The sequence below is a fragment of the Dipodomys spectabilis genome, unplaced genomic scaffold, assembly GCF_019054845.1.
Source record: "Dipodomys spectabilis isolate Male_0828 unplaced genomic scaffold, ASM1905484v1 ptg000002l, whole genome shotgun sequence".
In the NCBI taxonomy this organism is placed as follows: Eukaryota; Metazoa; Chordata; class Mammalia; order Rodentia; family Heteromyidae; genus Dipodomys; species Dipodomys spectabilis.
The window spans coordinates 48,139,325-48,167,221 of record NW_024870679.1 but is presented as its reverse complement, the minus strand read 5'-3'; the positions used below and the strand labels follow the sequence as shown (position 1 = coordinate 48,167,221).

Below are 27,897 nucleotides of genomic sequence, written 5' to 3'. Positions count from 1 at the left end.
TGCCCTATAAATGGCTCGACCTGAATTAGAATCATCCCCCAAAAATTGAATTATAGCTGGGCACTAGTGGCTCATGCCTGTAATCAGGAGATAGATACCTGAGGATCACAATTTTAAGCAAGCCTGGGCAGAAGTAGAGCTGTGGCTCAAGTGGTAGAGTGCTAGCCTTGAGAAAAAAAAAATTCAGGGACAGCACCCAAGCCCTAAGTTCAAGCCCCAAGACCAGAAAAAAAAAAAAAAAACATTTACATTGTAAATGAGACAGGAATATACCTCTAGCACTTGTTAACCCTCACAAAGCAGTGGTAGTGGAAGCCTCAGCTGTCCAGCTACTGAGAGAATAGCTCACAGCTGTAAGAGCCAAGGAACACTAGAGGGGAGACACATAGAACTTCAGCTATTGTTCCATGACTCTAAAGCTGTGGATACAGCCAAAGCAGACCTAGCTGCCAAGGTGGGTAAGGACAGGGCACCTCAATCTCTCCAGAATCTCATGCTGTCACCCTTTGGGCCTGGGGTCCCATTCTTGCTCCTCCCACACCATCTCTTTTCTCAAGTCATCCATCTGAGCTCTGCCTCCAACCCTGAGGCCAACAAACCTTCAGGAACAGCTTCAGGATGGCTGCCATGAGGTAAGTGGCCTTCACTGCACTGTGAAGCTGTTGCTGGTGGAAGCATTGCCTGTGGTTTCACCCTGATTCTTCATAATCAAGGCTTCCAGCAGTGTGTTCAAGTGTATAATGAGAAACACTTGCCTTAGCCCTTCCTGCATTCAGAGGCTGCACATCACCTGGCTTGGCTCCCATCAAGCAGCAGATAATAGCCCTGCCCCTTAAAAAGCACAGTGCTTCACTGTTTGTTTTTTTTTTAAGGATTATTCTAGACAGCAACTTTTGTCTGTGGCATAGAGAAGTGTCTGGTGTCAGGGGGACCTCTAGACCCCTCCCAACAAGTTTTGATCTATCCTGGAAGCAGCTGGGCACTGAATGTGCTCAGTGGAGTTTGGGTTTATGACCAAGGAGAAAGTAGAGGCTTTACATAATAGGACTACAGAGAAGGCAACTGGGGGCTTGCATGGGCTCAGGAGCCTGAAGGAGGGAGAAAGCACATCTTCAGTCACTGGATTCCAGAAACTGCCCAGAGTGAATCCTGTGGCCAAGCTGGGTCATGGATGGACAGCTGTATATCCTGACAGTGTAGAGCAGGACCCCAGAGAGTTGGAGAGGCATGTCACTGTTTGATGTCCTCAACCCTGCCTGCCTGCACCTGACCCAGAAGGCATTGTTGACCAGCGTGAGATCACAGAGGCAGTTGTGCAGGCTCCGCCCACTTCCTTGAACTCTAGTTCTTGCCTACATGCCAAGCCCCAAGTGCTGTGGGAACTGCTGGCTAGGGGCCAGGGGGCTGTGGAAACACAGGTATGGTAACACCCATAGAACCCCAGTAGCCAGCAGGACTAAAGGTCACAGGCCTCCTCTTTTCTCCTCTCCTGGTTTGCCCTGAATTACTCTAGCTCCAGGCCCTGGCTATCTCAAAGATCCAGTCCAGAAAGATGTAAAGCAGTGACGCTGCCACACAAGCTGGAAGCTGGGAGAGGGGGCGGGGATAAGTGGAGGGCTTGTGTGTGCAGAATTCTGGCTTAGGAGTGAGGGGCAAGGGCTCAGTTTGGACCATCATTCTGACCTTTCTCAAGTTATATATACAAAGGCTATTCTACTGGAGAGGGATCAGTGATTTTGTCCATGGGCCAAAATATGTAATAACCTATACCTAGTCCTGACTTAGACTGTGAGCAATTTTAGATTAGGTGGTAGAAAGCAGGCAAAGGCCTCTTATACAAAAGGCTTCTTTAAAGGTTCTCTCCAGATGCATGGAGACAGTAAAAATCTTCCAATTGGTTCAACTAGGAATACTCTAGACTGTGTGTACTTTCCCCCACCTCCTCTTTTCTCCACCCTTTTCTCTTTCCTCTAGCCTTTCTCTCTTACCCTGCCCAGCCTCAGCTAGTGTGTGAACTCCAGAGGCCGTGGGCTAATCTGAGAGACCAGGGCCCAAGAAGAGCAGCCAGCACTGAGGAATCCAGTATCCCTTCTGAGCAAGACCAACCATGACCCCAAGGAAAAGACCAGCTCAAACACCAGTGTTGGGCCCCCAAGACAGGCATCCCTGGCCAGCACTCCCCCCTAAAGAGCCCCTGGCTGAGTCCAAGCCCTTGGACCATGACACAGTTCCCAGCACACACACACTCTATATTGGCAACCTGAACCCCCAATTCTCAGCACCTGTGCTGGCCTGCCTGCTGCGAGACACCCTAGAGCAGCTTGAGCTGCCCGTGGCACGGGAGCACATTGACGTGGTGAGGCGGCCGAGGAATGCCTATGCATTGGTGCAGGTAACCACACAGAAGGCCACCCTGGCCTCCCTCCCCTGGCGTTTGCAGATGGCCTTGGAGAAGCAGCTGATCCTCAAAGAGCTGACGGCTCGTGGGAAGGAACTGGTGCTGAGTGAAGACTCAGTGCCCCTAAACCACAGAGGGGTGAGCAAGAATTCCCTAAGTGAGGCCCCAAGGCACACTGGTCTGGGGTGGGGGTGGGGCGAAGGCCTGAATATGTGTGGCCGAGGAACCGGGACAAATCTGTAGCTGTGAAGCTGCTACTTAATGACTCCCTACTTTTACCAGGAGGGACTGGCCCTTGCAGAGCACCTCCAGGCTGTTTGACTAATCAAAGGCCTTGTGAGACTCTTCCCTTGAACCTTTTGTATTCCACACTCTGGGTCCAAAGGCCTGTGGGTACACATGGGTTCTGAGTTTTTCCATAGCCCATTTCATCTGTTCAGAGCAGAGCACCATCCACTCTGTTCCCACAGTGTGCAGCAGAGTCCTAGGTTCCAGGCTCTGCCTTCAGGAAGTCCTCCAGACATAGGCAGAGCAAACAACAAAACCAAGGTGGCTGGGAAAAGAACAGAAGGGCTCTCACTGCTTACTGATATCAAATCCAGAGGATTTCAATCCAGGCTTGGACTTAAGAGTTGGACAGGCTATCAGGGAGCTCCAGCTGGAAACTACAGGGTCTGTTGAGGAAGGAGGTTGGGCCACAGTCACCATGCTGTAGCCGAGGCAGAGCAAGGTAAATGATCTCTTTGGAGTACAAACCCATTTTGTCTGAACTGATATCGAACCAAACTGCTTCATGACATTTCAAAGTGCAAGTGCCTTCTCATGTTTGCAGACTTCTTTCATGTCTCTGAGGCTGACATTTGTTTTCTCTAGGAAGCTACTAGGCTGGCAGAGCATCTCATTTCCATGTACCAGCCCATGCTAGATGCCCAGCTCTATAGAAGCAAAGGCAGTAGGAAGCTAGGACAAGGTTTCAAGGGCAGATGGCCATCTGGCTTGTATTAGTGCTTGTGCAACAGCAGCCAAGTGATGAGAGGAAGAGAGACTGAGTAATGAATCCCAGAATGGGAAGTGGCCATGAAGACATACAATGCCCATTGCGCTGTGACAGAGCAGAAGCCATAGAGGGAGGGACCAAAATGTGGCAGTAGTCTAGGAAATAGGCATTTTCTAGGGAGAATAGGAAGAGGATGAGCTTTCTCAGTTTAAGGACTTACAGTTCTGCACAGAAACCTCAGGCCCCAGGGACATCATGGGACAATCACCCAAGGGGACAGATTGACAAATATGCCAGCTCCCACCTTAGAAAGCAGCAGTCTTCAACCCAGTACCTTGAAAAAGCCCAGGGACTGATTTGAACCCTTGAACTAGCAGGAAAGGTGATCTCTCAATGGCTGCAGGGGAGTAGGGTAAGTGGGGCCACTCAGTCTCAGAGGGGACACCAAGACACCTATGGAAGCTGGACCTGGGCAGGGATACAGCTGGGGTCTGACATCTCTCACAGCAGGAGCTCTCTCCTACCTGGGCCTATATACCCTGCTCTTAAATTTCACCCCAGCAGGAGGAGGACAGTGGCCCTAGCTCGGGTCCCAGCCCTGGCCCCAGCCCCAGTCCTGGATTCAGCCTCCCACCATCAGCCTGGCCGGCCAACTTCTCACCTAACCTGGACTGGGCCAGGCCAGGGCATATTCCCCATAACCGGCCTAGTGGTGTGCGATCTGATAGTGCCATTGAGCATCAGGAAATTCAAGGCCAGGAGCGACTCTTCCAGGGTGCCTTCCTCGGCAGCGAGACACGGAACATGGAATTCAAGCGGGGAAGCGGCGAGTATCTAAGCTTGGCCTTCAAGCACCACGTGCGGCGCTACGTGTGTGCTTTCCTCAACAGTGAGGGTGGCAGCCTGCTTGTGGGTGTTGAAGACACTGGCCTGGTGCAGGGCATCCACTGCAGCCACCGTGAAGAGGACCGGGCCCGCTTGCTGGTGGACTCCATCCTTCAGAATTTCAAGCCCCAAGTCTTTCCTGATGCCTACACCCTCACCTTCATCCCTGTCATCAGCACCTCCACCAAGAGCATGCCTCTCAAGGTGATCCTGCAGGTCAGGCAGGACTGTCATCTGTCACTGACCAGCAGGACTGTGGCCATGCTACCACCACACTGCTGAGCAGTACTGGGGCGGGAGTTGGCACATGGAGTAGGGAGCTGGGGACAGGAGCCTACCAAGCTTCTTTAGGGAGCTCCAGGGCTCAGGGAACCTGCATAGGATTGAGACTGCCAGGCATGGATGCCACACCTGAGCTGCTGTTTCTCCTACCAAGGTGCTCCGCCTAACTGTGCACACCCCCAAGACCCAGGGCGAGCCACAGCTGTATGAAACAGACCAGGGGGAGGTGTTCCTGCGGCGTGATGGGAGCATCCAGGGCCCACTGTCGGTCACCGCCATCCAGGAGTGGTACAGACAGGTGAGGAAGCCCGGGCCCCCCTGCCAATTATGGAGCAGTCCCAGGCAAACCTGTGGATGCTCGCTGGGTTCTGCAACAGCCCATGAGCACACAGTAAGGCTTGAGTGAAAGGAATTCCACCTCCTATACCGTGTAGTTCAGTGATGGCTGGGAGAGAGGCCTTCTTTCTATATTCTTTCTCACACTACCTAACACCTTGGTGATGAAGGCTCTCTGTTGAGTGGCCAGGGAGCAGGGACACTGAAAGACTGAAGACTGAGAAGGAATCCCCAGACCTATGTGCAGCATTTAGGGGGAGGGGTGAGCAGAGTGCTAGACTCAATCCCAAGGAGCCTTTTCTAGAGGGAACTATCAGATGATTGAAAAACAGCTTAGGACCAGGAGAGCAGTGAAAAGGGTATGGCCAAGTGACAATCCATGCTTGCCATGGTGCCCAGGAGGTGCTGAGGACAACTGTCTCATATCCCTGTTTCAAAGTTACAGACTGTACCATGGCTAGCACTCCCCTCCCCCAGCTATAGTTAACTGCAAAAGAAAAGCAAGCCCAGGACAATGTCAGTATGATCATCTGCTGCCACACTTTCCCCTCAGAAGTGGACAGCAGTACTGGGCAAGCTGGAGGAGAAGGTGAAGGTACTGACAGCGGAAAAGGAGCAACTCCAACAGCAGCTGCAGCTGCAGCAGCATAACCGTATGTCATGCACCTGCTGTGTCCTGTGAGGCCCACTTCAGGTGGGCAGTACCCTGCAGTGCTCTGCGGAGCCAGGCACAAGCTCTGACCCAAGCTGTCCTAGCAACAGAACACAAGTGGACCTGGTGGAGGTTGATGGAGGCTCGGGCCACATCTCCTTCAGCACTGTACTCTGGGAACCTGTGGCTTCACTGACCAGATAGTGTAGCTGAGAAGCTGCTCTTAGCACATCCTCCCCCCTCCCCCCCCCCCCCAGGAACCTTGGCCAGTCAGCCTAGAACTGAGCTCCAAAAGGCCTGCCTTCCTAAATATTGCCTTGGCCAAGTTGGATCCAAGACTCCAGAGGGCTAGACAGTGCCAGAAAGATACGTCATCTTGGAAGTTCCCAGCAGCCAACAAGGTATATGTGGCAACTGGGTATGGAGCAAACAGGCCACCCTGCAATCCACTGACTCAATGCAATTTGTGATTATCAAAGCCCTTTAATAAAAAATTGTATGCACAGGGAAAACAAATGGTTATTTCTAGGACATTTGGTCAACCAGCAGAAACCCAGCTCCCACCTCCCATCATAATCAGGTCCCCCCCACCTGATTATGGAGGGGAGGCATTTCCTGGACCAAGCACAAATGCTCTAGGACCATGCTCTAGTGACAACGGCAGGTCACCAAACTGTCACCCACTCTGCTGCCCCCTAGAATCACTGAAGCTGAGAACTACACAAAGAATGCATGCCTCTGGCTAGGGTGATTATTTAATGTGCCAGAGTGCAGCATTTCTATGCATCACAGGTGTGATGCTAGCTTGATGCTAGCCCAGGCATTACCATCCTCAGAAATCCTCAGAAAGTGGGAAGCAGCCAGTTTCTAAAAGCAGGTGAAGTCAGAGTGAGTGTAACAACACCAGTCTGCTCAGAACCACCTGCCAAGCCCCTGGATCTAAGAAATGCTTCTCATCTAAGGACTCAGTACAGGGATGCTGCTGGGTAGGGAACAGTCAGGGCATTGACCAGTTGGAAACAGCCTACAAGTCTACCCTCCAGTGTTTTGGCACAGCCACTATAGTAAGCCACGTGTAATCTCTTTTCTCAGAAGAAGGTTGTTCAGGAAGCTAGCACATTAGTCGACTGAGGCAGTTCACCTGGGGCACAAACATGACGAGAGGTTCGTTGACCATCCACCCATATATACATACCCAGCCATGTCCTCACTGTTGTAGGGACATGCTGTCCCCAGAGGGCAAGGCTTTGGGGGCACCTTCCATTGGTGTGGGAGAATGATAGGACCACTGAGTGAGAAGTCAAAAGCATATTCAACCAGCCATACACTGAGCTTCAAGACAAGTGTGAAGATCTCCATAGGCATGGAGAGTAACAGTTTAATAAGAAAGGCTTCTCTATCTAGCTGGCTTTAATTCTGCTGTGCTGCTGCGCAGCAGAACTATGCTACTACTACTCCACCGCCCTGCCCCTCCCCCGCCCCCCAGTCATGGGGCTTGCACTCAGGGCCTGGGCACTGTCTCTGAGCTTCTTTTTGCTCAAGGCTAGCAGTCTACCCCTTGAGCCACAGCACCACTTCAGGCTTTTTTCTGTTATGTGGCACTGAGGAATCGATCCCAGGACTTTATGTATGCTAGGCAAGCACTCTACCACTGAGCCACATTCCCAACCAATTGTCTCTTAGTTTTAAACATCAGATCACTCACTGGAGGCTATACCCCTGGAAGAACCCTGGCTCAGTGCCCAAACACAGGCACCCAATAGTTCTCAGGCCTCTAATTTCCCTGCCTGGCTAAGAATAAAAACACTAAATGAAGGCTGCCTTTGATTCTGAATTATTTATTTAAGTTAGGAGTATAACATTGAGACCAGTCAGAATAGAATAGGCACTTGGCCATCCCACTGTTAACATCACGCTAAGAAAATAACTTTTCATATTGCATTTCAACTGAAGTTAACACCGTTCTGGAAGAAAAAGTACCCTCGAGTCAAAGCTGTCAACATGAGAGGGCTTTATAGGCAATTTTTCCCAAAAAGATTCTGGCTTTTTAAGTGACCCCTTGATGCAAGGAGTGTTCCCAGCCCCAAGAATAGAAAGCACAAAGGCTTAGGGTCTTTACATCCCACTTGAGAGATACAGATATCTTGCTGTTTCATGTGACACTGAACTGAATGTCCCTTTGGGTGAGGAGCAGTAGCTCTGGTCTCACTGCTCTGAGAGGCAATGACCATAGTTACTGGCACCAAAGTGTGAGACATACTGGCTAAAATGATCAAGTGTTCGGTGAGTCCACGTGGCACTCAAATCCACAGTGACACGAGGTAGTTGGAGAAGCAAGGTGGTCCATGGGCTTCTACCAGCCCACCCATTATCAGTTCCCATCCAAACATCCAGCTTGTCTTAGGAAACTCACAGATTGTGCAGAAATGTGCTACATGACAGGCAAGTACATCATGAAGTAGCCAGTAAGTGATGGGACATGCAAGTGACAAAGTTTCCAAATACCTTTCCCCATAATAAAATAATCTTAATAAGAAACATAATTTAAAGGAAGTGTCAAAAGCTGAGTGTAAAATCATAGCTGTAAACTCTATCAAAGTCAGAGTCTCTTGAAGAATCATTCCTGTTTAAAAAAACAAAACAAAAAAGCAATTACATGATGTCTGTTAACATAGAAACATTAGAATATCCTCAGCTGCGCTGAGAAACTATTTTTAATAGAACAGTAGTTGGAGCTATATTTCTAAATTCTTTTTTTTTTTTTGTCGGTCATGGGGCTTGAACTCTGGGCCTGGGCGCTGTCCCTCAGCTCTTCAGCTCAAGGCGAGCGCTCTACCACTTGAGCTACAGCGCCACTTCCGGTTTTCTGGTGGTTTATTGGAGATAGGAGTCTCACGGTCTCTCCTGCCCGGGATGGCTTTGAACCGTGATTCTCAGATCTCAGCCTCCTGGGTAGCTAGGATTACAGGCGTGAGCCACCAGCGCCCGGCTATATTTCTAAATTCTACAGAATCACACAAAGACCTTGCAATGACCTCTCCTTTGCCTAAATATAAGCACTCTTCCCACAGCTTCAGGTCCACCAGTGGGTAAGTCTCCATGTAATTAACCAAATGCCTTTACTGTTACTATCCTTTCTCTCATCAGTTTCTGAGATCAAACAAGCAGCCTATAGCAAAACCCCTTAGTGTGGGATATTAGTGAGGGCATGGTATCACATGCACACCTAGCAGAGCAAGCAGCCTGCTCACCTCTCTAAAGTTAGCCCAGGTCAAGCAGCCAATCAACAAGGCACAAGGGGAATCAGTCAAGATCAGAGCATCAGACCAGCCACTGGGTCAGCATCAGAGCCCCTCTGGAGAAGGATGCCTGGGACAGAGGATCCAGATAGGGCTGCCCACCCCATGCCTTAGGGCAGGAACTATCTCACTCAGACCCTAGATTCCTGGTGCCCTCTCTTCTGGGCCCCTCAGAATCGGCAATTCATTCTGTCAACAGCCAACACTATAAACAGATTTCTACAATTCACAGTGCCCATAGTTACTTCAACTTTATACTCACTAATGCTATCACTTTTAAGACAGACATTCAAAGTCTGTTCAATAACTGGACCAAGCTGGGTACAAGCAGTGTCAGTTCTGAAGCACTTCCAGTTAAGACCTTGAGGCCCTATGAAATGATATGCCATAACTGTAAGGCCCACTACTACACATATCCAGATTTATAGAGGGGCCTAAACACTTCCCCTAGTTGGCTCCAGAGAAACTGCATGCTGAAATGAGTCCCCAGAAGTACCCAGAGAATGATGTGGAGTGGCCAGCTAATACCCACACTGGCCTTTCCACCACCAAATGCATGATAGTATTACAATGTTATTGCCATTTTTTAAAAAAAAACTAAAGTTTGAAGGTATCACATTACCAGATCAATCATGATTTATCGATGGAAACTTGAGCTCTGTGATTTCCGAGTCGGGGGAGCTGCTCCCACTTCTGTCACTGTAGGTGTCCCTGTAGGATGTATAAGGTTTATTCCTCATCTCTCACCAGAATCTCACTTCTAACTCCCTGCTTCGTAGCTGCCATTACTACAGGGACATGTGTCCTCAACACAGCAGACATCTGTTGACCACAAACGGTTCTGAGACCATAGAGGGATTTGTTTAATTAGGAGAGATAACCATTTTCTTTCAGTCTTGATCTGCTAACCATAGCAGCCAGATCTGGATAATGGCAGCAATGGGAAATAAACCCACTGATTGGAGCCCACTCCTCATGGAAACCCAAAGTTTCTTTAACATAGACCCAAGGGGTCCTCTGCCAAACACGATCTGTTCAGCCTCATCACCAGAACCTGACCACTGCAGAGAAGGGGTCTGGCCAACATGCAGAGGAGCAGCTTAAAAGACTCCATGGGAAGACTCCATGGAAATGTGAAGAACATACGGCACCCCATCTATGGACACTGCTCAGTTCTTCTTAGGGATTCACTAAGTGACACCTCACTGCAATACATGGTATGACCATGTCTCCCCCCCCCTCCCCTGCCACCCTCCCACCCCGCCACGGCCAGTTTAGGGGCAAGAGAAGATGAGGCATTTGTTACTGAAGCAGTGTCCCCACCCACCTGGGAGAAAGCCTGCAGCCTTTCTGGAGGTAATGTGGGAGACGCCCCACAGAGGCCAGGAGAAGGCCAAAGTAGGGTGGGGAGGGCTTGATGGGCCTGGACAGGAACTCAGGGTGGTACTGAACTCCAACAAAGAAAGGATGATCTGAAACAAATTCAAAAGGATCCATTATGTATGTTGTACATTAGTATGAGACAAAATCTTCACTGTCCAGGTACTCACCTTCCAGCTCCACAATCTCCATCCTCTCGCCTTCAACATCTTGGCCAACAAACTTTAAGCCTTGCTCCTCCAAGCACTTTTTCAAGACTGGATTCACCTGGTGAAGCAGAAAAATTAGGCCCCCTGTTACCATCTTTCTAGAGCAGTAGAAAGGAAGGGATATGATTGCGTAATTCACCTCGAATCGGTGTCGGTGTCTCTCTTCCAAGTAGTCCACATCTCCATAAAGTTTTCCTGAGGGGGGGGGAAAAATATCAAGCTGGCTGGAAGACTTCTGATTTTACCAAGGACTTAATTCACAACTGCATTCTACTTCCTGGTTCACTTTAATGTCCACATAGCCAGGCCATATTAACCCTGCCAACCAAACTTGGTTAGTTGCTCTAGGCACAGCTTCAACTAATTCTCAGGCTTCAGAGAAACAGGCTTTCCAAACCCCCTCAAATGCAGAACTGCTCAAAGACAAAGCATTCTGCTGCTAGACACAGCCTAAAGAACAGACCAGGACCTACCAAATGGCCAGTACCCAAAGAATAGTGTGAAGAAAGGAGATCATTCAGAGCTACACAAACCTCTAAGGATGTCGAAGATCATCAGCACCTGGAGCTCTAGGCAAACAGGCTCTAACTATGCAAATGGCTGCTTTATTGACAGATGTTTGTGTGGCCTAGAGACTCGCAAAGTAGGCTGCCTCAGATTCCCCCAGATAGATGCCAGGTGCTTCTGCTGATGGACTAAAGGCAGAATGTTCCCAGTAGGCAGGGAAAAAAAGCCTGCCTTATAGCAATTTTCTCAACTATTTTTTCTCCTCAAATTTCTCAAAAAATTTTTATTTTCTATTAGTACTTTGTAAGGATTTTTTTTTAAAAACCATCAATGGGCTGGGAAGGTGGCTCAGTGGTAGAGTGCTTGCCTTTCATGCATGAGGCCCTGGGTTCAATTCCTCAGCACCACATAAGCAGAAAAAGCTGGAAGTGGCACTGTGGCTCAAGTGGTAGAGCACTAGCCTTGAGCTGAAGAGCTGAGGGACAGTGCCCAGGCCCAGAGTTCAAGCCCCATGACCAACCAAAAAAAAACAAGTTCCACACAGTTCATCTTCATAGTAGAAATTAACAGTGCAATGAACCTAAATTTACTGCCCACCCCACCACACACACACACACAGGCCCAAGGCCTGGCCAATAACCTCTGAGACCCACCTTGCTGCCCTGTATGGACAATACATCCTAAAAGGACATGAACTTGAGAAATGCAAGTAAGAACAAGAAAAAGCCACCCTTGGGGCTGGGAAGGTGGCTCAGTGGTAGAGCGTTTGCCTTGCATGCCTGAGGCCCTGGGTTCAATTCCTCAGCACCACATAAGCAAAAAGAAAAAAAGCCGGAAGTGGCGCTGTGGCTCAAGTGGTAGAGCACTAGCCTTGAGCTGAAGAGTTGAGGGACAGCACCCAGGCCTAGAGTTCAGGCCTCACAACTGGACCCCCCCCCCAAAAAAAAAGCCACACTGGCTCTTCTTAGCCACAGCACCACCCTAAGCCCCACGTCCTGGATAGGCCAATGTGGGGCAGCTCTTACTCATGACTGAGTTCTTGGTCTGGAACAGGGTTCTCCTCTTGCCCAGCCTCATGGTTCCGCCCATCTGCCCTGGGTTGTGTTCTGGCATGTCTATGACCTGGAGATTTTCAGAGAAAAAAAAAAAAACACAAACTACTAAACCTGGCTTCCACTGGGAGATAAGACCTCCTTCCTCCAATGAAGCACCCCCATAAGGAGGCTCTGCATATCCAGCCTTACTGCTGGGAATAATGCAAATAATGCAAATCAATGAGCATAAAGTGGCAAGAACAGTGACTGGCATGTACTACATTCATACATAAATATGCCTCCTAAGGTTGTTACAGGAGGCAGGGAGAGAGCTATTCCCATCAAGATCAAGATCCCCTCTAGGTGGCTGCACCTGTGGGAAAGATGAGTAAGGAATGAAGACTAATGGTGAAAATTCAATGTTCTTATCTGTTAGGTCTTAGACACAGTGTCAGAGTACTCCCAAAGGGAACATTCTTCAGGAGGCAGCCACATGGCCTCACAGCCTGTCTCTGCCATCAACTATGTCATGAATGCCCTTCTACTCCTTTTGAGTTCTGGGAGATTCAAACACTTGACTCACCACAGGATGACTGGTCTTAGGGTCAAACTCTGTAGAATTGGCATCTGAAAAAGTAAAGTATTGGAGTTATGAAAATAGTTAAAACAAAACTGATTACTTGTAGTAGCTTCATTGCTAAGCACTGACTCATGATTTCCCCCAGTTTAAGGTCAAAGACCATAATAACTAGGGAACAAGCTAGGCATCAGTGGGTCATGCTGGTAATCCTAGCTACTCAGAAGGCTGAGATCCAAGGATCACAGTTCACAGCCAGCCTTGGGCAAGAAAGTCTATGAAACTTATTTCCAATTAACCATTAAATAAAAAACAAAACCCAGAAGTGGAGCTGTGACTTAAGTGGTAAGAGTACTAGCATTGAGCACAAAAACTGGGATAGCACCCAGGCCCTGAGTTCAAGCCCCAGGACCAGCAGTACATGCGCGCGCGCACACGCGCACGCGCACACGCGCACGCGCACACGCGCGCACACGCACACACAAGCTAGACACAGCATTTTAAAATATCCAATATTCAATACAAACAGGTGAATTTTTTCCATGAAGCCTTTAACTTTCTGGGAAGTTAAGCTGTACAAAATTGAGAAATCAAAACCAATTATTGAGAGCCAGTGGTCTGTAGACCACCACCACAGAAGACTCCCAAGGTACTCGCGCCGGACCCAGAAAGGGTAAACAGAGACAGAAATCTTGGAGCTCAGAAACTGCACGAAGACCCTTCCCCCACCCCTCGCTGGCAGCATGACTCTGTGCCAAACCGACAAAGCGACCTGTCCTGCAGTCGCCAGGGACCCCAAAGCCATAGCAGTCCATAGAATGCCAGCACAGAAAATGCACACAGTGCCAGACCCGGACTGAATAACCAGAGACACAGACCATGAAACTCAGACCCACCACCACCCGGCCCAGCCCACAATCATCTCAGGACTAGGTGGCATGATTATCTCCATTGACGTGGAAAAGGCTTTTTGATAAAATACAACATCCATTCATGTTAAAAAGCTCAGGAGAAAATAGGAATAGAAGGAACATTCCTTAAAACAATAAAAGCCATATACAACAGACCAATAGCCAATATTATACTAAACAGGGAAAAACTACAACCAAAGGAAAGGATGCTCACTCTCTCCATGCCTCTTCAATATAGTTCTGGAATCTTAGCTAGAGCAAGAAAGGACAGTAAAGGGATCCCCATAGGGAAGGGAGAAATTCAACCATCCCTATTTGCAGATGACATATTATACCATAACGACCCCCAAAACTCCACCCCCAAACTCCTAGAGATTTGGCAAAGTAGAAGGATACAAAATCAACCCACAAAAATCATTTGCCTTTTTGTACACCAACAATGTACAAGCAGAGAGGGAAATCAAGGGAAAAACCCCATTCACAATAACCTCAAAAAAAAAAATATCTAGGAATTAACCTAACCAAAAATGTAAAGGAACTACTTAATGAAAACTATAAAAGCCTAAAGAAAGAAATCACAGAGAACACCAGGAAATGGAAAGACCTTCCATGTTCCTGGATAAGCAGAATATATAGTGAAAATGTCCATACTGCCAAAAATGATATACAAATTCAGTGCAATAACCATCAAAATCCCAATGTCTTTCTTTACTGAATAGAGAAAACAATCCAAAAATTCATATGGAACAAAAGACCTAAATAGCCAAAGCAATTCTAGGCAAAAGAAATACCGCAGGAGGGATCACGATACCAGATTTTAAGCTCTACTATAGAGCCATAACAAAGACAGCTTGCTATTGGCACAAAAACAGGCCCGAAGACCAACGGAACAGATTAGAAGATCTAGAAATTAAATCACATACCTATAGTCAGCTGGTATTTGACAAAGGAGCCAAAGACATACAGTAGAAGAAGCATAACTTCTTTAACTATTGGTGCTGGGAAAACTGGGCGGCCACATGCAGAAAACTAAAAGTGGACCCTAGCCTTTCACCATGCACTAATATCAACTCAAAATGGATTAAAAACCTTAACATCAAACTTGGAACTGAAACTACTGCAGACAGAGTAGCAGAGACACTTGAACTTACAGACACAGGCAAGAACTTCCTGAACAGAGTCCCAGGGTCACAAAAATTAGAGAGAGACTCAACAAATGGGACTACCTTAAAATTAAAAGTTTCTGCACAGCTAAAGACATAGCTACCAAACTAGAAAAACAGCCAACTAACTGGGAAAAAATATTTACCAGCAATATATCAGACAAGGTCCTAATATTCATTATATACAGGGAACTTAAGAAACTAATCTCTCCCAAATCTAACAAACCAATCATTAGCAAGGGAGCTAAAGAGAGACTTCTCAGAAGAAGAGATAAAAATGGCAAAGAAACACATGAGGAAATGTTCATCATCCCTGGATGTAAAGGAAATGTAAATAAAAACAACCCTTAGATACAACCTTACCCGGGTCAGAATGGCCTACATCCTAAATTCAGCTAATGACAAATGATGTGGAGAAAAAGGAACCCTATTACACTGCTGGTGGGAATGTACACTTATATAACCACTTTGGAGAGCAGTCTGGAGGTACCTCAGAAAGCTAAACCTCTCCTATGACCCAGCCATACCACTCCTAGGTAACTACCCTGAGCAACAGGAACCAAGATACAGGACACAGCACCTTCATGTTCATTGTAGTACTGTTCACAATAGCCAAGATATGGAAACAACTCAGATGCCCTACTACAGATGAATGGATCTAAAAATTGTAATCTAAAAAGTTGTATTGTCAAAGCTCATAGAATTCACAAACATTATAGACCATGATAACGACAATTTGCCTTGTGAAGGTTAAAATGTATCTGACTTAAGTATCCCTATCTCACAATACTGTGAAATTTATGTAATTAGTTAATCTCAATAAAAAATTATTTAAAAAATTATTTAGATGTGTTCATTACAACAGTTCTTACATTCTTACAATCATATTTGATTTTGGGGGGGAGTACTACTGTTTCAACTCAAGGCCTCACCCTTGAGCCATGCCCCCAACCTTTTTAAGCTTTAGTTTTCAGATAGACTCTTGTACATTTTTCCCAGTAATGACCTCAGACTGTGATCACCTTAACCCTGCTTCCTGCACAGCTGGAGCCACAGGCATATACCAAAATGTTGGCCCAGTGTATTCTTTGAGAAAGAGCCTTGCTAACTTTTTTTTTGAGTGCTCACCTGAAACGAGTCTCCACCTCCCAAGTTCTGGGATTATAGCTGTGAGGAGTTGTGCTTGGACTTCTACTTTTACTCTCAGCATCTCATATGCTGCCCTGCTCTAAACTGCTATGTCAGAAAGTAAGTAAATGATTTCAGTACAAATAACCTTTTTGTCCTGTACTGAAAACATCCAGCGGAATCATCCAGAGAACATTGAGAGGTGAACAGCCAAGGCTATTAAAGCCAGTGAGTTTTCGGGTGGTCACTGCAGTGATCTACAGTTCGTAGATAGATCTGATGTTTGAGCATTTCCAATTTGCCCACACTGCTAGGGATGGTGTGCATGCATTATTTCACCAATTTTTTAACTGGGAAGTAGGTCCCATATTTTTTCTCCCAATCTACAGAAGAATCAAAGCCCCAGGAAAGCTAGGCAAGTTGCCTGAAATCAGCATCCTAAGAGATAAAGACAGAACTAAAGTCCAGGTTCTTCTTTCAGCCCCAGAGTCTGTTTCTAACTACTATGCAGGCCTGGTAGGCCAGGGGCTTCCTGCTGGGCACCCTGTGAATGGCAGCCACAGCAGTCAGAGAATTTCAACAACAGGAGCTGCAGGAGCTGCAGGAGCCAAAGGACAGCTGGCTCAGCTGTGTGGAGGAGCTTGTGGCACTTTGGTGGGCGAGGCAGCCCTGCTCCCAACCACCAACATGCCACACCATTTCAGCCACTTGGGAGTAGTTACACCAGAATCAAGTGTCCAAACGCACTTACCTTGCCATCCCAGCACATTTCTTGAAAATTCAACCACAGCCAACTGCATTCCTAAGCACACACCTTCCAAACAGGGAAAAGCAAATGAAACTGAGAGAAGCAGTTCCCACACGCACACCCCTAGGCTGCCAAGGACTGTGTCATGCAAGGTCATTTCCCACATGCACAAGCACCCCCTGGCTCCTGTGCTAGCTGTCTGATTTAACTGTCCATGAAGATTCTAGGTTCTATAGTCAGCCTGAGAAAAAGGCAGTATTCCACCCAGTACTTTAAAATTCAGCTTTCCTTACCTTCACTCATTCAATTCTCATTTACAATTGATGAAACTGGAAATTAACTAAACTCCATCTCATAGTTCTGTAAATTCCTAATTGATAGTTCATTCTCCTACAATTCTAAGCTATCTACATGTGCTCATCAACTCCATTTAAACAGCCTACATTTCTCCCCAAGAGAACCTTAGAGGCTTTCCATTCTCATTCAACAGACAGCATGTGAGTCGAGGTACTGTGTCTGTAACTTAGTTTCCCTATACTCTGGCCCCACCTCTGTCCTCTGGGGCACCTTCTCTTCCTCCTTCCTCCACAGAGTAAGGAGGGCATGGTAAAGCACCTTACCCAAAAAAGGCTTTTTCTGTTTCCGAGCCCAGGCAATTGCTTGGATTTTTCCTTCTGTCCCTCGAACACCAAATCCTCCCGGAACCAGTATTCCACTGCACGAGAGAAAACCACAAGGCATTGGGCTCTACCCAGCCCATAGTTACCTCAAAGCAGCCATGGTGGAATAACTGGTTTCCTCTGAGTTACTTGGAGATTGCCAAGGAGCTGCATGTGGTAACACTACAAACTTAGCTAAGTGAAACTCTGAATATGGGCACATAAGGACTATAATGGTGCTACTGTACTTGGTACAAGTACTTTGTGCATAATTTTCTTTTTTTGCCGTCCTGGGGCTTGAACTCCGGGTCTAGGCACAGTCCTTGAGCTTTTGTGCTCAAGGCTAACATTACACCTCTTAGAGCCACAACTCCATTTCTGGCTTTTAGGTTGATAAGAGTCTCATAGACTTTCTTGCCCCAGATCTCAGTCTCCTGAGTTATATTTTACAGTATTGGTAGACGTGTGTGTGTGTGTGTGTGTGTGTGTGTGTGTGTGTGTGTGTGTGTGTGTGTGTGTGTGTGTGTGTGTGTGTGTGTGTGTGTGTTTTGGGGGGAGGGGTGGTTTGATTGGTCGTGGGGCTTGAACTCTGGGCCTGAGCGCTGTCCCTCAGCTCTTCAGCTCAAGGCTAGCGCTCTACCACTTGAGCCACTGCGCCACTTCTTAGGCTGTGTTTTTTAAGTCACACAATAGGTCATCTGTGTAAAAATGAAAAGACATTTAACAAATAGGTTGCTTGGCACTAGCAGACAAGACCATGATATCAACAAACCCATAGCCAGAACCCATACTTACTGAGCACTGCAGAGCTTCTGCCATGCTTCGTGGTAGCGTACCGGCTCCTCCTGCAGAGTGCTGGGTTCCAGGTCTGTGGAGTCAATGTACTGCAGGGAGACAACAAGCAGCTGGTGACTTTTATGTGTCATTACCAATGTTCCACCTCCCTCCATTTTGGTTTCCAAGTCATAACATATTTAAATTTAATAATAATTTAAAATTTTAACTTTAAAACGAGCTTCAAAATCTTATCTCTGCTAAGCCACTGCAAAGTATCTTCCGTTCAACTTCCCCCCCATGCCATGTTACCCCATTTTCATCTGTATGAAGTATGATCCACATACAATAAGGTAAAACCTTTTTAAGTGCATGCTTTCGTGGTTTGTCCAATGTACAGACATGAAGGTATGACCACCACCTCAATCAAGATAAAGTACCACTATCCCAAAACTCCCCATCTGCCAATCTGCAATTCCCTCTCTGCTTCCCACTCCAGACAACCCCAGAGGCTGACTTCTTAGTTTAGTTTGTCTTCAAGAACGCATATGAATAAAGCCAAACAATATGTAGTTTTTGGTGTGTGTCTGTCTTGGTTTACTCAATGTGTTTTTGAGATCCAACACTGCATTTATCTGGTTGGTTTTTTATTGCTGAGTAGTTTTTCATTGAATAGCTACTCCACAATCCAATTGCTGACCTACTACTTGATACTCTATTGTCACTTGTAGAGATGGGCAAGGCTGTGTCCCAACACACCACGGGCTCAGCTCTGCCTGTCATGACCCAGGCAGAACAGATACAGGGAAGGTTTTCAATGGCAACATGCCTCTATCTGCCAGGCCCATGGGCACTGGGATTCAGATCCAGGCACTTGGTTTCTCTCTGTATCTACTCTGGCCACTTTTTCTTTGCTATTTCCAGAAACTTCTGTTTTCTCAGAGCCCAAAGCCAATCATCAAGCTTTCTTATCACTAAAAAGAAATCCAGGGCTTCAAAAACATAGAACAGATATGCATGCATCATCCACAAAAACACCAACTACTTCTGTTTGCCTCTTGCTATACCTGCATCACTCCCTTTACCTTGATTTCCAACTTGTGGTTGATAGCCAATGCAGAATGCTCCAGAGCTTTAATGACAGAGGCATAGGAGTCCGAGAACTTGGTGTATTTGCCCACAAGGGCAATCGAGCAGGTTTCCAGCAAGCGATCATACCTAGCAAACAAGTCAAGAAACACTCAGCAATTTGGAATGTACACACCTTCATGAGACCATAATGGCTTTTGTTATACAGGAAAAATATGCCTAGGAAGAATCCAGTGGGAGTGAACATCACTTGAAGGCTATGTACAAACAGGTCAAAAGGAAGCAACCTTCAGAACAGGGCAGGACATGTAAAGAAAGTAAGATTTGAGAAACCCTTGTGAAGAGACAGGTTCAAAATCTCACAGAAATGTTTTTAAAAATATCTCAATCTCAAAGGGGCTGGGGAACTCAACAGACATGAACAGACAATTCACTAGAGTTAATATGATTAAAAAGAAAAGTGAAATTATGGAATATTTACAAAAGAAAGCTCTACCCAATTTCTATTGTAAAGTATAATTAGTAACAGCAAAATGATTATGTTTTATAAAATGAGGGCAATAAAACTGTGGATCACTTGGGTAGCTTCATGTAAAATATACACATAAATGAAGACTAAAAGGGAAAAACATCAAGATGAAAATAACTGCCACCAAGCAATGGAATAAATGCACCCTTCTGCTGTCATGGTGACACTGCTGTCACCACAGTGAACCATACCTTGCTCTGAGGAACGATCTCAGAATCAGAGAACAACAGAGCTTTAGGAGAAGATGGTGGCAGAACTTCCCTGCTGATTCTTTTCTGTATTATCAAGCATAGCTCAGAAATCAGCAAAGCTAATTAGAAGTACTCCAGGCAAGACCAGCCATTCACCTGGGTTTGAGGAATGCAGGCTGACCAACTGCCACTGGATGCATGTGTGCTGGCTATCTGTGTGATAACAGACAAATGTATGTAATTGAACTCACTGCCTGGAAAACTGGGAACTGGCCAGGCCCTGCAAGAACCTCATCTGTGCTGTGCAACAGAATCCATCCCCAGCACTCGGAGCACTTTTTAACCATACAGGCCTTTTCAAGGCCTGAGGGGCTCCAGCATAAATTAATCCTCTGCACTGTGACAAAAAAGCAAGAAGGCTGGCACTGCCAGCTCCTGGGAGGCTGACCTGTCTGCCATCTCTTTCCACTTCATCAGCATCTTCCGTGGCTGCCTCTCAATAGGAAGATCCAGCCTCCGAAGGAAATAGTCCACAACCCCTTGCTCTTCTAACAACAAGGGGACCCGGTATATGGATGAGACATCATGGACGCAGATCACCTGTTCAAACAACAAAAACAATTATTAGTGCTCTAACAAGAACAAACCGGGCGATGGCCTCCTACTAGTAATGTGACTGAAAAAAAAAGTTCTCAGTTTGGAAACAGAAAAAGGTCATGTTCTAGAAAAAGATGAATTGCCAAAGCTGACTCAAGAAGAATGATTAGAAAATTATTGGCTTTTATGAACATGGATACCAAATGCCAAGGAAGAAAGGAAGGAAGGAAGGAAGGGGACAGAAGGAGGCTAAGAAAGGAAAGCATTGGGGGGGGGGAGCGGGGAGGATTGGGTGGGGGAGCGGGGGGAGGATGGGAAGGGATAGAAAGGGGAAACAAAGGAGGAGGCTACAATACTTGACAAGAAATGTACTTATTATCTTGCCCATGTAATTGTAACCCCTCTGTACAGTATTTTCACAATTAAAAAAAATACAAAAATAAAAAAAAAGAAAGGAAAGCATTGGTGTGGTGATACAAACTTGTAATCTCAGCAGTGAGACAGGATCACAGTGATGCATGCCTATAATCACAGCTACTCAGGAGGCAGATATTGTGGGGATATCACACTTTAAGGCCAGCCCAGGCAAAGAGTTAATAAAACTTCATCTAGCCCCTTACCTTCCCAATAAAGAGTAGACACAGTATCTGCATCTGTTATACCAGCTATGTGGTAGGTGTAAGTCAGATCACAATCCAAGCAAAAAATGCAAGATCCTAACTAAAAGCAAATTGAGCTGATACCATGGCTCAAGTAGTAAAGTAAATTGCCTAGGGAGCACAAAGCCCTAAGTTCAAACCCCAGTATCACAAATCAAAGAAAAACTGTAAGAATTGATTTAATCCCCAGCACTATACACACAAAGAAATACATACACGCAGATATAGATGATAGACAGACAGACCTCACCATAGGCTAGTCCTAAAGAAATGGGGCTAGATATTCATATATAAAAAAGATAAATTCCAATCTTACCTTGCATTATAAACAATTATAAACTCAAAATAGATCATGCAAGATCTAAAACTACAAAACTTTGTTGTGGGTCTTGAACTCAGGGCTCAACTCTGTCCCTGAGCTCTTTTTGCTTAAGGCTAGTGTTCTACCACGTTAAGCCACAGCTCCACTTTTGATTTTCTGGTGGTTAATTGGAGATAAATCTCAGACTTTCCTGCTCCAGCTGGCTTTGAACCATAATCCTCAGATCTCAGCCTCCTGAGTAGCTAGGATTACAGGCATGAGCCACCAGCACCCAGCTACTTGCCACGTTTTTAATAGTGAATACCTTTAGTGAAAAGCAACTCTGCTACAGAAATGAATTGATTTCATTTGCTAGAAAATATGCAAAATAAAGTACACAATAAAGGACTGTTGAGAAAACAAAATTTCTGTGCATCTATGACTTCAGTATGAAACAGAACCCCTCTGCTCAACTGAACTTCTGGCTCAGGAGTCACACCCCAGGGCCCTGGCCTGCACTGGCCTGAACCATCTTGGAGAAGTAGGCTATCCAGGTAAGCAACAAGGCCTTTCCTTCTGCTCTCTTCACACCAAGGCAAGGCCAATGGTTTCTCACACTGCTCTCCATTGACCTCAAAACCTCTTAAGTAGATTACTCTTACTTTAACCACCAACTGCACTGTTCACTCCCCAGACCAGCTGGGCTCTCTTCATCCTCAAACTGTCCAGTAGTAAAACAAACTTTTCTTAACTGTGTCCTAAAACTCCTCAATTTCTACTTCCCTTCTAGCCTGCTTCAAGCTATGGTTTGAAATGGTTTGGCATTCCCAAGGGATCACATGATTGGAGTTTTGGACCAGGGATGGCAGTATGGCAAGGTGCTGTAGCTCCTGTAAAGCTTGAGCCCTTGGGGGGCTCTGCCCTCAAAAAGGTATGAAGATATTTTTCTTTTGAACCTTTGCATTCTCACAAGCAACCTGGCCCCACCCTCTCTCTGCTTCCTCACTGGTGATTGGATCCTTCCTCCATACATGCTCTGTCATTGGCCTTCCTGGACCTATGCTGTGTGGACATGCAGCCTCCCAAACAGAAAACTAAATCTCTTTTCTTTTCTAAACCTTTTTCTTTACTAAGTTGCTGCCTCACTATTATGGTGTTCAAAAGGTAACTAATACAATGACTGATACACAATCCCAAGTTGGCATCCCTAGAATTTCCACAATAAGCACCACACTTAAGATACATTACAGGTTCCCAAGTTTTGGATTTTTCCGCACCATAAGTTACCTCTATTAATAAATTACAAACAAGTCAGGTGCCAGTGGCTCACACCTATAATCCTAGCTACTCAGGAGGCTGAGATTTGAAGATTGTGGTTCAAAGCCAGCCCAGGCAGGAAAAGCCATGAAACTCTTATCTCCAATAAACCACCAGAAAACTGGAAGTGGCACTGTGGCTCAAGGGGTAGAGTGCTAGCCTTGAGCTGAGGAGCTGAGGGATAGCGCTCAGGCCCAGAGTTCAAGCCCCATGACCAACAAAAAAATAAATAAATTACAAACAGATTAAAAAGTGTACAAGAACCTATACACCAGATACATAAGGTTGAATGCCATGGCCCTTTCCTTCCAGAAGTTGTCACAGCCTGTGAGGGGAAACACACATATACGTGCATACATGCCCATGCACATATTTGTACACACACATCTAGACTCACACTAACTAGCATGTGTCACTAAGTCCAGAGAAGTGATGAGTCCTGAGGGCTGAAGAGGCTACACATAAGGCTTGTCAGACGATACTATGTCCTAGCTAGACAAAATGACTTGACAAAAAACGAATGCAACACTGCCACAGGAACTGAGCAGAGTCTTGACAGAAATTACTAGCAGGTACAACAGCAGAGCCAGAGCACTCAGGAGGCTGAGACAAGACGATCATTGAGTATGAGGTTAACCTGGGCTACTTAGCAAGACCCTGTCTAAAACACCAAAAACTTAGAATGTAGCTCAGTGGCAAAGTACTTGTCTAGAATGCAAAAGGTCCTAGTCAAAAAAAGAAAAAAAAAAAAAAAAGAGCAACAGAACTAGAGTGGAGCTTTAGGTGAATTAAATTTAGTCTGTACAGAGCATAAAGAAAAGGAATGGAACACAGAGAGGCAAAAGATGACCACAAAAGATGTTTAAGGAACCACAAGTAGATGATGGTCATTCATAGAGCCAATGGGGGTCAGTTCTGGGTGACGCTAACTACAAGTTAACAACAGCAAGCCTCATAAACTGATTGTGGTCAAGAGGCTTCGGACAATTAGAAGCAGAGATGGAAATGTCCACTCACTTGTTCAGGTTCCACATGGCAGAACATGGATATTTTCTCTTTCACAGATGTGTCAAGAGGATTTGAGCACCTGCACACGACCTGCAGTAAAAATAAATAAGAGGAAGGGTTACCAAACTCGGCTTTTTCCTGACTGAATTAAAACAAATAGACCTAATATTGTGAAGCTGAACAAAAATGCTAGCTCCCAGAATAAGGCACACAATCAATGAAAATATTACCTATTATCAGAGCAGAGGAAGACCCTAAATGGATGCCAATACAAATTAAAGAAGTGGGTGAGTGACCTGCAGGAGCCAACTATGCATTTCCCAGTTTCTGAATGTTTTTACAGAAGCAAAAAGGGGAAAGCACTAAATCTATTTTCTCTACCATCAACAGCATAAAAGCCTGGCTAGAAGACTAAGGTCCTTCCTGTCATGAAGTGTGACTTCAACTTTCACAATGAAAGCAAGCAATCAGAAAATCTTACCAGGTCTGGGGAAAGTCCAAGCCCTCGAAGTTCCCGAACACTGTTCTGGGTGGGTTTTGTCTTCTGTTCCCCAGTTGAACTTGGCTATTGTACCAAAGGAAGGAAGGAGGAAATGAGGGAGGGAAGGAAGGAAGGAAGGAGGGAGGGAGGGAGGGAGGGAGGCAGGGAGCAAGGGAGGGAGGGAGCAAGGGAGGGAGGGAGGGAAGGAAAGGAAGGGTTAATTTTTCTATAACAGGATAGTGGGGGCAAAACAAACAGCACATCAACAAGTGGATGTGGCTCTATTTCCATAAAATCTTACTAAAACAGGCAGTAGGTAGCCTCAGCCCCTAGGCCACAGTTTGCTGACCCCAGGGGTTCAGGTAACACTTCCTCCCTCATGTCTCGGTTCTTATTTTCTGGAAATCCAATTGTTCAGATATTAGCTCTTTCTTTCTTTCCTTTCTTTCTTTCTTGTTCTCCTTTTCTCTCCTCCTTTCAGTCCTTTGGTCTCTGCCCTACTTTCCTCAACTTTCTTCCTTTAACTTTGTTTTCACCTTTATTACCCGATTCTTAACCTCCAAGAATTCTTCCCTGTCTTATGTTCCCTTCAAGAGCACTTGTTTCTTGTTTAACACATGTAGTTTATCTCCCTTAATCCACTTCAAAGCAAACTAGAAGCTCTGTATGAGGGGAAGAGGAGGATCACTGTGGGTACTACAGTGCTGTCCATTTCACTAAGCTGGTCATACATCAAAGGAGACTTTTATCTCTCATGTGGAAGGACCAAGCCTGGCTATGATCACATTGAGAACCAAGAAGAAGAAGGCAAGGTGTCTTCGCAGCATAATGTGTCTATAGTTCAGCATCACTGCCCTCAATTGTTCCCAGTGTTGGGCCATTTGTCCCAAACCCTCCATAGGGCTAATGTGCACATTAGCAAGGGTGTGTCAGTCAGATCTACCTCTTCTGAAAGAACAACTACAATGGCAGGCCCTACCCTCACCCCACTACCTAGTGGCACTAACCCTGAGCCTGTGAAGGTTCTGCAGAGCCAAAAGGGCAACTTCTTTGCTTCCCAGACTACAAAATTAGTTAGCATTCCCAGGCCTGCTAGGCCAGTTGCTTCCTGTGCACGTGCTTTCTGGATTTTTTTGTTCATGTTGTTTTTTCCTAAGTTTTACTACGGTTTGAACTACAAGTACTATTACTAGATAATAAATAAAAATCAACTTCTCGGGGCTGGGAAGGTGGCTCAGTGGTAGAGTGCATGCCTGAGGCCCTGGGTTCGATTCCCCAGCACCACATAAGCAAAAAGGAAAAAAGCTGGAAGTGGCGCTGTGGCTCAAGTGGTAGAGCGCTAGCCTTGAGCTGAAGAGCTGAGGGACAGCGCCCAGGCCCAGAGTTCAGGCCACATGACCAGACCAAAAAAAAAAAAAAATCAACTTCTCAAAGCCAGTAGCTCATGCCTGTAATCCTAGCTACCCAGGAGGCTGAGATCTGAGGATCACAGTTCAAAAAGCCAGCCCAGGCAAGAAAGTCTGTGAGACTTTTATCTCCAATAAACCACTAGAAAACCAGAAGTGGCTCCGTGGCTCAAGCCGTAGAGTGCTCACCTTGAGCTGAAGAGCGCAAGGACAGTGCCCAAGCCCAGAGTTCAAGCCCCACAACCAACCAAAAAAAAAAAAAAATCAACCTCTCATCTCCCAAAGTCAAACTTACCTTAAGTCAAAATGCCTCACCTGAGGAACTAGACTGACGTGGATATTGCAAAAGTTCTCCCTCTTGACCTTGAACTGAAACTGGCGGAAGGCCTCGATAAAGGGCATGCTCTCAATGTCTCCCACTGTCCCACCAAGCTAGAACAGAAGTACCATGTTAGAGGTCAAGCACCTTCCCCTGGTTGTTTCCTCCTCTCGTATCTGCTCTGTGTCAACTATGTGAGCAGTAACTGTCAATGCACATCCCTCCCGAAGAATGTCAGTCACTAGCCACTTCTTTGGGCTGAAGATGACTCTTTGGATAGGCTCACAATTCTCTTACGATCTTGCCATGGCATTTCAAGAGAAAGGTCAACGAGAAAGAGCCACAAAGAAAAAAAATCTAGGCTTATCTCCTTAGTTTACTATACTTTTCCTATTAAAAAGCATCAGTTATAAACAAACTACTGGAACTTTCGATTTTTCCAATTTTGAAAGAACACTGAAATCCAGCAGCTGGGATCAGCAGAGAGGAAAAGGAAAAGGGAAACAAAGGAAGCCCATTCAGGGATGACTGTTCTGCCAAGAGGAAAGCAAAGGTCTGGCTAGGCATAGTGATGCACAACTATAATTCCAACACTCAGGAGGAAAAAGGATCTCAAATTCCAGGATAGCCTAGGCTACACAGCAAGACCCAATCTCAAAAAGAAAAAATAAGTAAAAATCAGTAAAGACAAGAAAGCAAAGGTCAGCCATCCCCAAGAGAAGGATGAAAATGTGTCTTGTCACTACTGCTGGCAGTCAGAGCTGAATGAATCCATACATGTTGGAAAAAGAGCATCAACTGCATGAGAACTGCTTTCCTCCGTGTGCCCTTCTCCATGCCCTTCTGCCATGAGAAGCATGCTACAGACAGAAAAGTCAAGAGCTTATCGGGGGATGGTCCCACCAGGCATTATGGCCAACTAAGGAAGAGGAATGAGTGCAACTGTTCACATACTTGGAAATCACACAAACCTCAATAACACAGACTTGAGGCTCTAGACCATCTTCATCCACAGGTATTAGTGCCTGCCTCATCACCCATTCTTGGATCGCATCTGTGATGTGAGGGACAACTGCAGGAGAGAGAAGAAACTATAACTTACTTTTGGGCAGCATTCACTGAGGTACGTATACTTGGTTTTAAACTGCTACACTCAACCTAGACAGAGTAGCAACTGGGTCATAAAAATACCTGGGAGGCATCCATTAAATGGCCTCAACAAATACCTGGGTCACACTTCCTTCTCTCAGATTTCTAAATTGTGGCCAGAAGCAATAGAAGGGAACAAAGTTGAGAGAGACGCCTGAACCACCTTGAAGCACACAGACATGAAAGACCACATGGCCACACTGCTACTGCTACTCACAGTCCAGGCTGGAGGTGGGCACATCACACCTGAGTGCCTTTCCAGCACCCTGGCCTGATCTGTTTCCAAGTCACTGATGCATAGGCAAGCCTTCAGGGCATAGCATCTGGGGCCTAGATGCAAATCTCAGTTCATTGAATCACTGTCCCAATTACTTACCTTTATTTTGGTGCCAGTACTAGGGCTTGAACTTAGGGTATCAAAATCTTGCTTGGCTTTTTTTCCGCTCAAGGCTGGTGTTTTACCACTTCAGCCACACCTCTATACTTCTTGCTTTTTGGTGGTTAATTGGAGACATGAATCTCATAGAGGGCTGGGAAGGTGGCTCAGTGGTAGAGCACTTGCCTTGCATGCATGAGGCCCTGGGTTCGATTCCTCAGCACCACATAAGCAGAAAAAAAAAAGCTGGAAGTGGTGCTGTGGCTCAAGTGGTAGAGTGCTAGCCTTGAGCTGAAGAGCTGAGGGACAGTGCCCAGGCCCAGAGTTCAGGCCCAACGACCGGACCCAAAAAAAAAAAAAAAAAAGAGTCTCATAGATTCCCCTGCCTAGGCTGGCTTCAGACTGTAATTCTCAGATCTCAGCTTCTTGAATAGGTAGGATTACAGGCATGAGCCAGCAGCATCTGGTTACTTATTCTTAAGCCTAGTTTCTCTATCTGCTAAGTGGAGGTAACAGGTCCTACTTTATCAAGTGGT

The 27,897-nt window shown here is 46.1% G+C and overlaps 2 protein-coding genes across 2 annotated transcripts in view; one reads left to right on the top strand and one right to left on the bottom strand.

Moving 5' to 3' along the window:
* The first annotated feature begins 2,107 nt into the window (after positions 1–2,107).
* Slfnl1 (schlafen like 1) lies at positions 2,108–5,778 on the top strand. The gene is made up of 4 exons (XM_042674491.1): positions 2,108–2,536; positions 3,960–4,484; positions 4,717–4,860; positions 5,452–5,778. The coding sequence occupies exons 1-4, from the start codon at positions 2,108–2,110 to the stop codon at positions 5,578–5,580; spliced, it is 1,227 nt and encodes a 408-aa protein (XP_042530425.1). The 3' UTR covers positions 5,581–5,778.
* Positions 5,779–7,368: 1,590 nt separating this feature from the next.
* The window catches only part of Ctps1 (CTP synthase 1), a 29,636-nt gene continuing 9,107 nt past the window's right edge, over positions 7,369–27,897 (bottom strand). Inside the window, exons 4-19 of the mRNA XM_042682064.1 lie at positions 26,808–26,908; positions 25,833–25,949; positions 24,112–24,195; positions 23,640–23,720; positions 20,197–20,348; positions 19,025–19,157; positions 17,961–18,049; positions 17,127–17,221; positions 16,510–16,572; positions 12,563–12,606; positions 11,971–12,067; positions 10,578–10,633; positions 10,400–10,496; positions 10,177–10,321; positions 9,472–9,560; positions 7,369–8,173 (exon numbers count right to left, since the gene is read on the bottom strand). Coding sequence (XP_042537998.1) covers positions 9,476–9,560; positions 10,177–10,321; positions 10,400–10,496; positions 10,578–10,633; positions 11,971–12,067; positions 12,563–12,606; positions 16,510–16,572; positions 17,127–17,221; positions 17,961–18,049; positions 19,025–19,157; positions 20,197–20,348; positions 23,640–23,720; positions 24,112–24,195; positions 25,833–25,949; positions 26,808–26,908 — 1,439 coding nt within the window. The 3' untranslated portion in view covers positions 7,369–8,173; positions 9,472–9,475. The remainder of the gene's footprint in view (positions 8,174–9,471; positions 9,561–10,176; positions 10,322–10,399; positions 10,497–10,577; positions 10,634–11,970; positions 12,068–12,562; positions 12,607–16,509; positions 16,573–17,126; positions 17,222–17,960; positions 18,050–19,024; positions 19,158–20,196; positions 20,349–23,639; positions 23,721–24,111; positions 24,196–25,832; positions 25,950–26,807; positions 26,909–27,897) is intronic.

Bases quoted from the DNA above. Each gene is read 5' to 3' on its own strand.
- Slfnl1 (XM_042674491.1), top strand. From the start codon at position 2,108: ATGACCCCAAGGAAAAGACCAGCTCAAACACCAGTGTTGGGCCCCCAA. The intron at 2,537-3,959 runs GTGAGCAAGAAT...TCACCCCAGCAG, and splicing joins TGCCCCTAAACCACAGAGGG to GAGGAGGACAGTGGCCCTAG. The intron at 4,861-5,451 runs GTGAGGAAGCCC...CTTTCCCCTCAG, and splicing joins TCCAGGAGTGGTACAGACAG to AAGTGGACAGCAGTACTGGG.